General features: G+C 46.3%; 1 protein-coding gene across 4 annotated transcripts in view; it reads left to right on the plus strand.

Moving 5' to 3' along the window:
* DRP2 (dystrophin related protein 2) overlaps positions 1-12,678 on the plus strand; it is a 253,788-nt gene extending 241,110 nt beyond the window's left edge. For all 4 annotated transcript variants that reach the window (XM_063936948.1, XM_063936945.1, XM_063936946.1 and 1 more), the window contains one exon: positions 9,954-12,678. In XM_063936948.1, coding sequence (XP_063793018.1) covers positions 9,954-9,997 — 44 coding nt within the window. In that variant the 3' untranslated portion in view covers positions 9,998-12,678. The remainder of the gene's footprint in view (positions 1-9,953) is intronic.
* Positions 12,679-15,584: the final 2,906 nt, after the last annotated feature.

Here is a 15,584-nt window from a genome sequence, read left to right on the forward strand (position 1 = left end):
TCCGTCTAGGTACCTGTGCAGGCAATGGTAGGAAAACAGACTTTCCCCCGTGGCCTCAGAAATCCATTTGTCCAATTCAGGGCCAAACAACTTCTCACCAGCGTAAGGTAACGCTTCTATTCCTCGTTTGGCCTCTGCCTCCGCCTGCCAAGAGCGCAGCCAGAGTGCCCGTCGTGCCGTAACTAGTGATGCTGAAAGGAGAGAACTGACCTGGCAGACGTCCATAGAAGCTGTACATAGATACTCCGCAGATTCACAGATCTGATCAGCAAGAAGTATAAGGTGGTCGTCTTGAAGGGCCGACCTGAGCTGTGTTATCCATATAATCACAGCCTTATTTACCCAAATTCCAACCAAACCAGGTCTAAGCAGCATCCCTGCTGCTGTATACATTGATTTTAGCATAGTTTCTAGTTTTCGCTCTGACGGCGTAATAGCAGTTGGTACTGGAATGGTTAACTTTTTTGAAAGTTTTGACACTGACAAATCCACCATTGGAGGATTTTCCCATTTAGATGTCACAGACTCTGGAAACAGGTAACTAGACAGAAACCGGCGAGGTATAGAAAATAAGAATTTACTTACCGATAATTCTATTTCTCATAGTCCGTAGTGGATGCTGGGGACTCCGTAAGGACCATGGGGAATAGCGGCTCCGCAGGAGACTGGGCACATCTAAAGAAAGCTTTAGGACTAACTGGTGTGCACTGGCTCCTCCCCCTATGACCCTCCTCCAAGCCTCAGTTAGGATACTGTGCCCGGACGAGCGTACACAATAAGGAAGGATTTTGAATCCCGGGTAAGACTCATACCAGCCACACCAATCACACCGTATAACTTGTGATCTGAATCCAGTTAACAGTATGATAACAGAGGAGCCTCTGAAAAGATGTCTCCCAACAATAATAACCCGATTTTTGTAACAATAACTATGTACAAGTATTGCAGACAATCCGCACTTGGGATGGGCGCCCAGCATCCACTACGGACTATGAGAAATAGAATTATCGGTAAGTAAATTCTTATTTTCTCTAACGTCCTAAGTGGATGCTGGGGACTCCGTAAGGACCATGGGGATTATACCAAAGCTCCCAAACGGGCGGGAGAGTGCGGATGACTCTGCAGCACCGAATGAGAGAACTCCAGGTCCTCCTCAGCCAGGGTATCAAATTTGTAGAATTTAGCAAACGTGTTTGCCCCTGACCAAGTAGCTGCTCGGCAAAGTTGTAAAGCCGAGACCCCTCGGGCAGCCGCCCAAGATGAGCCCACTTTCCTTGTGGAACGGGCTTTTACAGATTTTAGCTGTGGCAGGCCTGCCACAGAAATGTGCAAGCTGAATTGTACTACAAATCCAACGAGCAATAGTCTGCTTAGAAGTAGGAGCACCCAGTATGTTGGGTGCATACAGGATAAACAGCGAGTCAGATTTCCTGACTCCAGCCGTCCTGGAAACATATTTTCAGGGCCCTGACAACATCCAGCAACTTGGATTCCTCCAAGTCCCTAGTAGCCGCAGGCACCACAATAGGTTGGTTCAGGTGAAAACGCTGGAACCACCTTAGTGAGAAACGGAGGACGAGTCCTCAATTCCGCCCTGTCCGAATGGAAAATCAGATAAGGGCTTTTACAGGATAAAGCCGCCAATTCTGACACGCGCCTGGCCCAGGCCAGGGCCAACAGCATGACCACTTTCCATGTGAGATATTTTAACTCCACAGATTTAAGTGGTTCAAACCAATGTGACTTTTGGAACCCAAACTACATTGAGATCCCAAATTGCCACTGGAGGCACAACAGGAGGCTGTATATGCAGTACCCCTTTTACAAACGTCTAAACTTCAGGGACTGAAGCTAGTTCTTTTTTTGGAAGAAAATTGACAGGGCCGAAATCTGAACCTTAATGGACCCCAATTTCAGGCCCATAGACACTCCTGTTTGCAGGAATGTAGGAATCGACCCAGTTGAATTTCCTCCGTCGGGCCTTACTGGCCTCGCACTACGCAACATATTTTCGACAATTGCGGTGATAATGTTTTTGCGGTTACATCCTTCCTGGCTTTTGATCAGGATAGGGATGACTTCATCCGGAATGCCTTTTTTCTTCAGGATCCGGTGTTCAACCGCCATGCCGTCAAACGCAGCCGCGGTAAGTCTTGGAACAGACAGGGTCCTTGCTGGAGCCGGTCCCTTCTTGAAGTTCCGGTTACCAAGTCCTTCTTGGCCAATCCGGAGCCACGAATATAGTGCTTTCTCCTCTCCATCTTATCAATCTCAGTACCTTGAGTATGAGAGGCAGAGGAGGGAACACATACACTGACTGGTACACCCACGGTGTTACCAGAGCGTCTACAACTATTGCCTGAGGGTCTCTTGACCTGGCGCAATACCTGTCGAGTTTTTTGATCATGTGGACGACTTCTGGGTGAAGTCCCCACTCTCCCGGGTGGAGGTCGTGCTGAGGAAGTCTGCTTCCCAGTTGTCCACTCCCGGAATGAATACTGTTGACAGTGCTATCACATGATTTTCCGCCCAGCGAAGAATCCTTGCAGCTTCTGCCATTGCCCTCCTGCTTCTTGTGCCACCCTGTCTGTTTACGTGGGTGACTGCCATGATGTTGTCCGACTGGATCAACACCGGCTGACCTTGAAGCAGAGGTCTCGCTAAGCTTAGAGCATTGTAAATGGCCCTTAGCTTCAGGATATTTATGTGAAGTGATGTATCCAGGCTTGACCCTAAGCCCTGGATATTCCTTCCCTGTGTGACTGCTCCCCAGCCTCGCAGGCTGGCATCCGTGGTCATCAGGACCCAGTCCTGAATGCCAAATCTGCGGCCCTCTAGAAGATGAGCACTCTGCAACCACCACAGGATGGATACCCTTGTCCTTGGTGACAGGGTTATCCGCTGATGCATCTGAAAATGCGACCCGGACCATTTGTCCAGTAGGTTCCACTGGAAAGTTCTTGCGTGGAATCTAACGAATGGGATTGCTTCGTAGGAAGCCACCATTTTTACCCAGAACCCTTGTGCATTGATGCACTGAGACTTGGTTCGGTTTTAGGAGGTTCCTGATTAGCTCGGATAACTCCCTGGCTTTCTCTTCCGGGAGAAACACCTTTTTTTTTTTTTTTTCTTTTGGACTGTGTCCAGGATCATCCCTAGGAAACAGAAGACAAGTCGTCGGAACCAGCTGCGATTTTGGAATATTGAGAATCCAATCGTGCTGCCGCAACACTACCTGAGATAGTGCTACACCGACCTCCAACTGTTCCCTGGATCTTACCCTTATCAGGGAATCGTCCAAGTAAGGGATAACTAAAATTCCCTTCCTTCGAAGGGATATCATTTCGGCCATTACCTTGGTAAAGACCCGGGGTGCCGTGGACCATCCCTACGGCAGCGTCTGAACTGATAGTGACAGTTCTGTACCATAACCTGAGGTACCCTTGGTGAGAAGGGTAAATTTTGACATGAAGGTAAGCATCCTTGATGTCCCGAGACATCATGTAGTCCCCTTCTTCCAGGTTCGCAATCACTGCTCTGAGTGACTCAATCTTGAATTTGAACCTCTGTATGTAAGTGTTCAAAGATTTTAGAGTTTAGATTTAGAATCGGTCTCACCGAGCCGTCTGGCTTCGGTACCACAATAGTGTGGAATAATACCCCGTTCCCTGTTGCAGGAGGGGTACCTTGATTATCACCTGCTGGGAATACAGCTTGTGAATGGCTTCCAAAACCGCCTCCCTGTCAGAGGGAGACGTCGGTAAAGCCGACTTTTGGAAACGGCGAGGGGGAGACGTCTCGAATTCGAATATGTACCCCTGAGATATTACCTGAAGGATCCAGGGGTCTACTTGCGAGTGAGCCCACTGCGCACTGAAATTCATTGAGAACGGGCCCCCACCGTGCCTGAGCTTGTAAAGCCCTAGCGTCATACGGAGGGCTTGGCAGAGGCGGGAAAGGGTTTCTGTTCCTGGGAACTGGCTGATCTCTGCAGCCTTTTTCCTCTCCCTCTGTTACGAGCAGAAAAGAGGAAACTTTTGTCCGCTTGCCAACAAAGGACTGCGCCTGATAATACGGCGTCTTATTTTGAGAGGCGACCTGGGGTACAAACGTGGATTTCCCAGCTGTTGCCGTGGCCACCAGGTCTAAAAGACCAACCCCAAATGTCCCCTTTCAAAGGCAATACTTCCAAATGCCGTTTGGAATCCGCAACACCTGACCATTTTACTGGTAGAATTGGACAACGCACTTATACTTGATGCCAGTCGGCAATTATTCCGCTGTGCATCATGCATATATAGAAATGCATCTTTTAAATGCTCTATAGGCAATAATATACTATCCTAATATTTCCAGTCAGGGAATCCGACCATGCCCACCCAGCACTGCACCTCCAGGCTGAGGCGATAGCTGGTCGCAGTATAACACCAGTATGTGTGTAAATACCTTTTTGGATACCCTCCTGCTTTCTATCAGCAGGATCCTTAAGGGCGGCCATCTCATGAGAGGGTAGAGCCCTTGTTCTTACAAGCGTGTGAGCGCCTTATCCCCCCTAGGGGGTGTTTCCCAACGCACCCTAACCTCTGGCGGGAAAGGGTATGCAGCCAATACTTTTTAAGAAATTATCAATTGTTATCGGGGGGAAACCCACGCATCATCACACACCTCATTTTATTTCTCAGATTCAGGAAAACTACAGGTAGTTTTTCCCTCACCGAACATAATACCCCTTTTTGGTGGTACTCGTATTATCAGAAATGTATAAAACATTTGCCATTGTCTCAATCATGTAACGTGTGGCCCTACTGGAAATCACGGTGGTCTCTTCACCGTCGACACAGGAGTCAGTATCCGTGTCGGCGTCTGTATCTGCCATCTGAGGTAACGCCCGCTTTAGAGCCCCTGACGGCCTATGAGACGTCTGGACAGGCACAAGCTGAGTAGCCGGCTGTCTCATGTCAACCACTGTTTTTTTTATATAGAGCTGACACTGTCACGTAATTTTCAACAGTACATCCACTCAGGTGTCGACCCCCTAGGGGGTGACATCACTGTTACAGACACTCTGCTCCGTCTCCACATCATTTTTCTCCTCATACATGTCGACACAAACGTACTGACACACAGCACACACACAGGGAATGCTCTGATAGAGGACAGGACCCCACTAGCCCTTTGGGGAGACAGAGGGAGAGTATGCCAGCACACACCAGAGCGCTATATATATACAGGGATAACCTTATATAAGTGTTTTTCCCCTTATAGCTGCTGTATGTTTTAATACTGCGCCTAAATAGTGCCCCCCTCTCTTTTTTTAACCCTTTCTGTAGTGCAGGGAAGAGCCAGGGAGCTTCCCTCCAACTGAGCTGTGAGGGAAAATGGCGCCAGTGTGCTGAGGAGATAGGCTCCGCCCCCTTTTCGGTGGCCTTATCTCCCGGTTTTTTGTATATTCTGGCAGGGGTTAAATGCATCCATATAGCCCAGGAGCTATATGTGATGCATTTTTTGCCATGTAAGGTATTTCTGTCATGTTTTATTGCGTCTCAGGGCGCCCCCCCCCCAGCGCCCTGCACCCTCAGTGACCGGAGTATGAAGTGTGCTGAGAGCAATGGCGCACAGCTGCAGTGCTGTGCGCTACCTTATTGAAGACAGGAACGTCTTCTGCCGCTGATTTTTCCGGACCTCTTCGCTCTTCTGGCTCTGTAAGGGGGCCGGCGGCGCGGCTCCGGGACCCATCCAGGCTGGACCTGTGATCGTCCCTCTGGAGCTAATGTCCAGTAGCCAAGAAGCCCAATCCACTCTGCACGCAGGTGAGTTCGCTTCTTCTCCCCTTAGTCCCTCGATGCAGTGAGCCTGTTGCCAGCAGGTCTCACTGAAAATAACAAACCTAAACTAAAACTTTCACTAAGAAGCTCAGGAGAGCCCCTAGTGTGCACCCTTCTCGTCGGGCACAGAAATCTAACTGAGGCTTGGAGGAGGGTCATAGGGGGAGGAGCCAGTGCACACCAGTTAGTCCTAAAGCTTTCTTTAGATGTGCCCAGTCTCCTGCGGAGCCGCTATTCCCCATGGTCCTTACGGAGTCCCCAGCATCCACTTAGGACGTTAGAGAAAATGGTTTATCCGGATTCTTCCATGCCTCTATTAACTGCTTATTAAGAGATTCTGAAAAAGGAAAACACACCGGTGATCTCTGTCGTTTAGCAAATATCACCTCATCATTTGAAAGAGGTTCTTCAGTCTCTAAAATTCAGAGACTGACGTACCGCCCTGATGAGATTATCAATGCCCGGCTGTCAATATCCTCACTATCTGACTCCTGGCACACCTCACCTTCCTTATGTTCATCTTGCAAAGTGAGGTCTGGCATTGAATCGTCAGAATACAACATAGCAGAAACTGGTAAATTATAAGACCAATGATAACTATGTTTGTGACCCGAACTAGACTTGGTCCTTTGTAAGGACCTAGACATGTCCCGAGACCCTTCCGGTATCTCTGGCAGTCTCACCCGAGCCTCAGATCTAGCAGTCTCGCGCTCCTTTCGAGCGGCAGCCAATTCCGATTGTAACCCAGACATTACATCCGCCAGCATTGCCCAATGAGGATCAGGATAGAAATCGTATTTGTAGCAGTATTTACAAAACATACTGTGCATGTGGTAGATCCATCAGGTAACACACTCGCGCAGACATTGCAGGTTTGCTGCTTTTTTGATTTTGACGGTGCCTTACTCATTATGTACACAGACAAACAAATATACAAAGACAGACAAGTCCCACGACTCAATAAAAATGTTACTAAAGTGTGTATATGTCCGAAGTGCTGTGCACGTGGCCAGACTATATGAAACCTGATCCAAATTCCTACTAACACCCCTGCGCCATCCGGTGGTGGAGTGTTGTAGGACAGCAACCGTCCTGCAAGAAGAAGCAGGAAGTATGGTTACAATGGCCCCCAGCCATGTGCTACATTTCTATGTATAATACATAAAGCATGTCAGGCTAGCTTTACTGTTACATTTATAACCCCCTTAAACACACAGACTCTTTACAGTAATGTGATTTATTAATACAGGTTTAACAGCCTGTAGTAGGTGTAGTACAGTATATTGCTGCTGCCATTATCCCTCCCCCACTATCCCCCCCCCCCCCTGCAGCAGCGCTGCTAGTAATGGGGACAGACCGCGGCAACAGTGAGCGTTGTCCACAGTCTGTGTGAGGTCTGAGCCGCCGGGGAGCGCAGCGGCGCGGCATCTAACGCTAGTAGCGGGCAAGAGACGGGGAGCGGCTGCGGTGGGCGCCAGCAGCGGCGGGCGGCCGTACTATCAGCGGCGGCCGGCGGGAGTCATAATATCAGTCACTCCCAGGGCGGGAGCTGGGGAGTGTGGCGGCGGGGGCCTGGTACCAGTGGTAATAGAGGCCGCGTGTTGGGCTGGGTAGAACTACGTTCTACACAGCGGGCCGCCCTGATCCCCCCCCAGCACCTTACCTGAGGTGATGTTGGAGGCTATGACGGGGCTTCTCGTACAAGCTCTGTCCAGCTCCCTCCTGCAGCTCAGTGTGTAGCTGAGCTGCTTGTGGTCTATGGTGGTGCTCCTCTCTGAGCGCCAACAAGCCAATAGCTGCCCAGCAGCTTCCACAATCCCGGACCCAAACTTCTTTCTAAGCTGGGAAAGGATTAAGTAAAATGAAAAATAAAAGTAAAAATTAGAAAAATCTGTGGAGAAACCTTACGTGTGCTTTAATCCTGGTGAGCACAGAAAAAACACTGAGGTACTATGGGAGTATGGAGGAGAGTTACTAATTTAAATATTTGAATTGTGCCTATCTTGCTAACGCCCCGTCCATATCCAAAGAGTTCTCCAGTGACCCCTAGTGGATGAAAAAGAAAGGAGTGATCTGACGTCCACCCAGTGTAAAATTACAATATTAAAAGCTAAAAACAAATGGCCTAAAAATATAATTATAAAAAATATATATATTTGTGTTTGTGCTGTGCCCCAGTGTACTATAAAATTTTTGTTTTATTTTCATAAGTACTGTGACACTGCCAGTCAGACCGCAGTATATTATTTCCTACTCATACACGTATTGTGCAACACTGTTGTTGAAATTAAACCGCAGTGTTTGATTACTATTTCTGACACATACTTGTATTGTGCAACACTGAAGGTGGTACATTTTTTGCAGAAATTGTGGCGTGTGCTGTACCCCACTTCATTTGTGTTTGTGGATTTATATGGAGGACAAACAATTGAGAGGAGAGCAGGAAGCACATACTGGTGGTGCAGGTGCTGCCACCAGTCATGACGACACAAGTTCGTCAGCTTCATCTACTAAGGCAGATGCCCAGGGGCATAGAGGGCTTAAATCAGGGCTTGTAAAATCATTTAAATTTTACAGTGGTAAAGAAAAAAACATCAAAAGGAAAGCTGCAGAGGCAAACTGTGCATTCTGAATCAGAACCATCAGACATTCTTGAGGAACGTTTAGTGGTGTCCACTTCAGCTGTGTGTGACTGACATTTCTCACTCTCTCCTCATAGAGAAGCCTCTTTCCACTATTTCTGAACCATCTGCACATGTGGGGAGCAGTACAAGTAAAGATGGTGATGATGAGGAGGACATAATAGAAATTAAGGATTTGTGTGTGGAAATGGAACAGGATGACGGGATGTGTGTGTACTACCACTATCTTACACAAACAACATCAATATCCTCAGTGTCAGTCAGTCACCAGTGGCTGTAATTGTTGACCGTGATAAAAAAGAAATCCAGTGCGATGCATGGTCATAAGACCAAAAAAGCCACCTCTAGGGTGTGGGATTATTTTGTGATAGCATCTGCTCCATTTGTGAGGCCAAAGTTAGTAGAGGAAGGAACATTAGCCATCTAGGCATCTCCTCCATGTTACGTCATTTGCGGCGAAGATATGACATTTATTGTACAAGATTATAATGAAATTAACACCTCATAAACAACATCCTCAGAGTCGTTACTTATCGGAGGTAGTCCTTCTAAAAAATTGTTTTGTGGGGCCCAAACAAACCAATCCCTCCCTGTCACTGGTTTGTTAAACTGTGCATGTCCGGTTTAATATATACAACATAAGGGTAGGTGGGAGGGCCTCTTTTCTTTGCATTATGTGCTGTTTGGAGCATTGCTGACTGTGACAACAAACATTTGTATAGTTTATTAAACTGTCACCCTGTCTGCCACTCCTAGATGTGCTATTTTGGGAGTTTAAGTGCCACGTGTTTATGCCGCCCGCCTCTATCGCTTAGCTTGGTCATCCAGTTATCTCTGTGCAACCTTTTGGCCTAATCTGATAGGAAACAATATTGTGAGCTGTGAGGTGGTCAAAATTGACTGAAAATGACAGGAAATTAATGTCATTGAGGTTAATAATACTATAGGAACAAAAACATGCCCAAATTCTGTGATTGTAGTTGTTTTTTATGATTGTATGTTTTGAATTTTAATAAAAAAATTTAGACTCCCAAACTCGTAAGGGAGGTTTTGGCAAAACAAATACAGATCCAAAAACAAGGAGATACAGATCCAAAAACAAGGAGATACAGATCCAAAACAAGAACTCAAAACCCGAGATTTGGACTGGCACACATCCCTACACAAAACATGGCGCCAGCGCCTCAATTCCCACAAGCATAGGTTTAGTCAATGAGTCATTTATCAAAGTATCTGCAACCACCACTGCGCATTTGTATGCAGTTGCTTGGTGTGTGTCTCAATATAAATCTAGGCATCTATGTCATGTGCATATTTTCACATATTTGCTGCATACAGGATCACAGCTGCAAATGCAATAACGTAGAACTCTGAATCAGGCCCTATTATTCATTTATATTTCAGTAGTTTAGATCCTTTTGCTACCATATATTGCTAGTCCACGGGCGATGACCATAATTTTGCATATATCTGTTTTTTGTTCTAGACGGTGATATTGCACGAGTCAAGTCTAAGACACTGCCTTTATGACACTGGTCGTGCCTTCTACACAGCCTGCAAGTCAACAAGATAAAGGATGAGCAATTTGCAGAAACGTCATACAATTTACAGCCTATGAAGGGGGGATGCTAAAAGGTGCATCAATGATCGAGAACTGACAGCTCCGTGTTTCATACCTTTAAAGCAATGATTTATTTGTAATGTCTCATCTACACCAATCATTGCTGTGATGATTCTGTGTCAACATCGTTCTATGAACACTCTTGATTTTAAAAGAGTTCTTTTGCTAAAAAAACATTAATATATCAAGCTTTGGTTTTGCTACTGTGCAGATAGTCTACCAAGAATCAGGATAAAACAGATCTTCTTAAAGTAATTTATGAGCAGACTATTCTGGATAACAAACTTTTTGTTATGTAAAGCAAAGTATTGTAACTTTCACAAGGTCTATTAAAACCACTAGCAACAAAATAATTCTATGTATAGCACAAGTCTTTCTGGACTTGATTTCATATTATCGTTCAAACAAAATCCTAGTGATTAAAAAACAAACAAAAAAACAACAACACATGACAGGTACAACTGGTTCTTATTCATAACAATTTCACATTCTCCAAAATAATGATTTCTGTCCCCATGTCTTAATGGTTTTAAATATGTGACTAATTTTTACAAAGGTTAATGAGAGGATTAGTATGTTTTACTCTGTGTTTGCTGTATTTTATTCTTGGGTAGGATGTGCTATACCTCACCATCAGGTCTGATAAAGTCACTACAACAACTTAAGGCCCATACACACTGAGCGATTTTGAGCTGACAGCAGGTCACTTTTGGTGTTTTGCGCTGCTTTCAGCTCAAAGCCGCCCAGTGTGTATGCACAAGCGGTGAGCGCTGATGCACGCTCCCGCTTTATCGCTGGCGGCCGCCATTCATCTACTGGTATTACCAGTAGTTGAACGGGGTGAACGGTTTTCCAGTGTCCTGCTATGGAAAGCCGCTCACCCCCGCTGACATCGCTCGGCAGGGGGGGAAAGCGCTCAGTCTGTATACACCGAGCGCTTTTCAGCCCAGCGATGTCAGCCATCATCGCTGTGCATACACGCTGGGCAAAAACGCAGCGTGTATGCACCTTTAGATCACCTGTAAATCTTTGAGGGTTTGTAAGGACCTGCCAAGAAGGGCAATGGGGGTCATTCCGAATTGATAGCATGCTGCAACTTTTTGCAGCCCGTGCGATCAGATAGATGCCTCCTATGGGGGGAGTGTTTTTTTGCATAGCAAGGGTGCGATCACTTGTGCAGCCGAGCTATGCAAAAACATTTTGTGCAGTTTCTGAGCAGCTTCTGACTTACTCACCCACTGCGATCACTTCAGCCTGTCAGGTCCCGAAATTGACGTCAGACACTCGCCCTGCAAACACCTCGACACGCCTGCGTTCGCCTCACCACTCCCCAAAAACGGTCAGTTGACACCCAGATATGCCTTGTGCCTGTCAATCTTCCAGCCACTGCGAACACTTCTGTCGTTGCTTTGGTAGCTGCCTGGCGACAGCCCTCGCCGGACAATGATGCGCATTGGGGCCGCGCGCAGCTGCAGTTCTGACCCGTTCGCACTGCTGCGAAAAAAAAGCAGCGTGCGAACGGGTCGGAATGATCCCCATTATACGTATAGTCCCATAGATACAATTCTAATCGGTGGTAGGGAGAAAGGAGATAGGATGGTTTATGTGCTCTGTCCATTTCAATGATCTACGACCAATATCAGTACAAAACATTTCTTTGTAAAGCATAAGAGGATATACAATAAAACAAATCCCATTTTGCCTGTAACAAATGGTATAACCACTTGTTACCGTGAAATATTGTGTAAATTAGGCCATCTGAATTAGGGGTCTATTCAGGAAGCAGTGAAAAGAGTGGAGAAGTGAGCCAGTGGAGAAGTTGCCCACGGCAACCAATCAGTGTTGAGATAACATTTGTAAAGTGCGTTCTATAAAATTATATGTAGCCGCTGATTGCTTGCCATAGCATGGGCAACTTCTCCACTGGCTCACTTCTCCCCTCTTTTCACTGCTTCATGAATACACCCCTTAATCTTTAACAAACAAATGCAAAAATCACTTAAAAGTAAAAAAACAACAACCTGTTATAGATATATAAGTTATAGCTAAAGCAATAAAGAAACATTTATATTTGTGTTTAGCTGATTAATTATCATTTTCCTAAATTATTAATAGGCACAATAAAAATGTAGATAAAATTTTATAGAAAGAGAGGAGCCAGAGAGCATTAGTGAAAGATTGCAGGGAGCTATGTCGCATACAGTATGTCCTATTGTAGCTGGATGGAACAAGGAAAGGAGTATAACGACAGTATTGGAAAGTGATAAGGAAAGTTACAGGCCGTTCAGATGTAGAAAGATAAAAAGGTATGTACAGTAGTAAGACTAGAGAAGTGGACAATGCTTTCTAGGGTAGTTGTGCGTGTTATAGCTATTTGACTAGCCCAAAATAACAGAAAATGTTTTCTATTTCTATCCAAATCTAACCCATAACAGAACTCAAATTAAAATATCTTAAGCACTTAATTATTTTTTTGCAACCACAAGTAACAACTACCCCTATAAAATGTCACTGTTGAAATAATTGCTGTATAACTGAGTGTGTTAATGTTCTACATGAGATTTGGGATACTAAATGCAATTTAAAAAGATGTTTTGTTTGTTTTGTGGCCATCTGCATACTACAGCTCCTACTCCCAGAAGCAGTTCTAGACTGTGCACTTATGTATTGCACTTACAGTATAAAGAGTTGGTAACAAAGTTTCATCAAACAATTACATTTCAAATTTATGGTAAATGGTTGGTCATAAATCACAAAAGACCTATATGAAATGTCATTGCTATTCGGCAATGTTACTATAAGAAATGTTTTATTTATATTTCTCTAACGTCCTAGTGGATGCTGGGGACTCCGTCAGGACCATGGGGAATAGCGGGCTCCGCAGGAGACAGGGCACATCTAAAAAGCTTTTTAGGTCACATGGTGTGTACTGGCTCCTCCCCCTATGACCCTCCTCCAAGCCTCAGTTAGGTTTTTGTGCCCGTCCGAGAAGGGTGCAAACTGGATGGCTCTCTTAAGGAGCTATTTAGTAAAGTTTTTTTTTAGGTTTCTAATCAGTGATTCCTGCTGGCGACAGGATCACTGCAACGAGGGACTTAGGGGAGAGACTGGCAACTCACCTGCGTGCAGGAGGATTGAAGTCTTAGGCTACTGGACACTGAGCTCCAGAGGGAGTCGGAACACAGGTCAGCCTGGGGTTCGTCCCGGAGCCGCGCCGCCGATCCCCCTTACAGACGCTGAAGAAAGACGGCGGAACGGAGGTCCGGAAACAGGCGGCAGAAGACTTCACAGTCTTCAGAGAGGTAGCGCACAGCACTGCAGCTGTGCGCCATTGTTGTCACACGGCTCACTGACACGGTCACGGAGGGTGCAGGGCGCTGCTGGGGGCGCCCTGGGCAGCAATATAAATACCTATTTGGCAAATAAATACATCACATATAGCCATTAAGGCTATATGTATGTATTTTAACCCAGGCCAGTTATTAAAAAACCGGGAGGAAAAGCCAGCCGAAAAGGGGGCGGAGCTTATTCTCCTCAGCACTCAGCGCCATTTTCCTGATCAGCTCCGCTGGTGAGGAAGGCTCCCACTCTCCCCTGCACTGCACTACAGAAACAGGGTTAAAAGAGAAGGGGGGCATAAATTGGCGATATAATGATATATTAAGAGCGCATATATAGAAACAACACCTTCTAGGGTTGTTATATACATTATAGCGCTTTTGGTGTGTGCTGGCAAACTCTCCCTCTGTCTCCCCAAAGGGCTAGTGGGTCCTGTCCTCTATCAGAGCATTCCCTGTGTGTGTGCTGTATGTCGGTACGTGTGTGTCGACATGTATGAGGAAAATGTTGGTGAGGAGGCGGAGCAAATTGCCTGTAATGTTGATGTCACTCTCTAGGGAGTCGACACCGGAATGGATGGTCTACTTATGGAATTACGTGATAATGTCAACACGCTGCAAGACGGTTGACGACATGAGATGGCCGGCGGACAAATTAGTACCGGTCCAGGCGTCTCAGACACCGTCAGGGGCTTGTAAAAACGCCCATTTACCTCAGTCGGTCGACAGACACAGACATGGACACTGACCCCAGTGTCGACGGTGAAGAAACATACGTAATTTTCCTTTAGGGCCACGAGTTACATGTTAAGGGCAATGAAGGAGCTGTTACATATTTCTGATACTACAAGTACCACAAATAAGGGTATTTTGTAGGGTGTGAATAAACTACTTGTAGTTTTGCCTGAATCAGATAAATTAAATGAAGTGTGTGATGATACGTGGGGTTCCTCCGATAGAAAGTTATGGGCGGTATACCCTTTCCCGCCAGAAGTAAGGGCGAGTTGGGAAACACACCTTAGGGTGGATAAGGCGCTCACACGCTTATAAAAACATGGCGTTACTGTCTCTAGATACGGCCGCCCTCAAGAAGCCAGCTGATAGGAAGCTGAAAAATATCATGACAGTATATACACACATACTGGTGTTATACTACGACCAGCAATCGCCTCAGCCTGGATGTGCAGCGCTGAGGGTGCTTGGTCGGATTTCCTGACTGAAAATTTTGATACCCTTGACAGGGACAAGATTTTATTGACTATAGAGCATTTTAAGGATGCATTTCTATATATGCGTGATGCGCAGAGGGATATTTGCATTCTGGCATCAAGAGTAAATGTGATTTACATATCTGCCAGACGAAGACACGACAGTGGTCAGGTGAGGCAGATTCCAGACGGCATGTGGAAGTATTGCCGTATAAAGGGGCGGTCCATCGGACCTGGTGGCCATGGCAACAGCTGAAAAATCCACTTTTTGTTACCCCGAATCACATATCGGCAAAAAAGGACACAGTCTTTTCAGTCTCAGTCCTTTCGTCCCCATAGGGGCAGGCGGGCAAAGGCCAGTCATATCTGCCCAGGGGTAGAGGAAAGGGAAGAAGACTGCAGCAAGCAGCCCATTCCCAGGAACAGAAGCCCCTCACAGCTTCTGCCAAGTCCGCAGCATAACGCTGGGGCCGTACAAGCGGACTCAGGTGCGGTAGGGGGTCATCTCAAGAGTTTCAGTACGCAGGGGGCTCACTCGAAAGGGAACTCCGGGATCCTACATGTAGTATCCCAGGTGTACATTGGAAATTCGAGACATCTCCCCCTCACACAATTCACAGGCTGTATTCCCAGCAGGTGATAATCAAAGTACCCCTCTTACAACATGGAAGGGGGTAGTATTCCACACTATATTGTGGTACTGAAGCCAACCGGCTCGGTGAGATCTGAAATATTTGAACACTTACATACAAGCGTTCAAATCAAGATGGAGTCACTCAGAGCAGTGATAGCGAACCAGGAAGAAGGGGACGATATGGTGTCACTGGATATCAGGGACGCTTACCTACAGGTCCAAATTTGCCCTTCTCACCAAGGGTACTTCAGGTTCCTGGTACAGAACTGTCACTATCAGTTCAGACGCTGCCGTTTGGGTTGTCCACGGCGCCCCG

The sequence above is a fragment of the Pseudophryne corroboree genome, chromosome 8 (assembly GCF_028390025.1).
Source record: "Pseudophryne corroboree isolate aPseCor3 chromosome 8, aPseCor3.hap2, whole genome shotgun sequence".
NCBI classification, from domain to species: Eukaryota; Metazoa; Chordata; class Amphibia; order Anura; family Myobatrachidae; genus Pseudophryne; species Pseudophryne corroboree.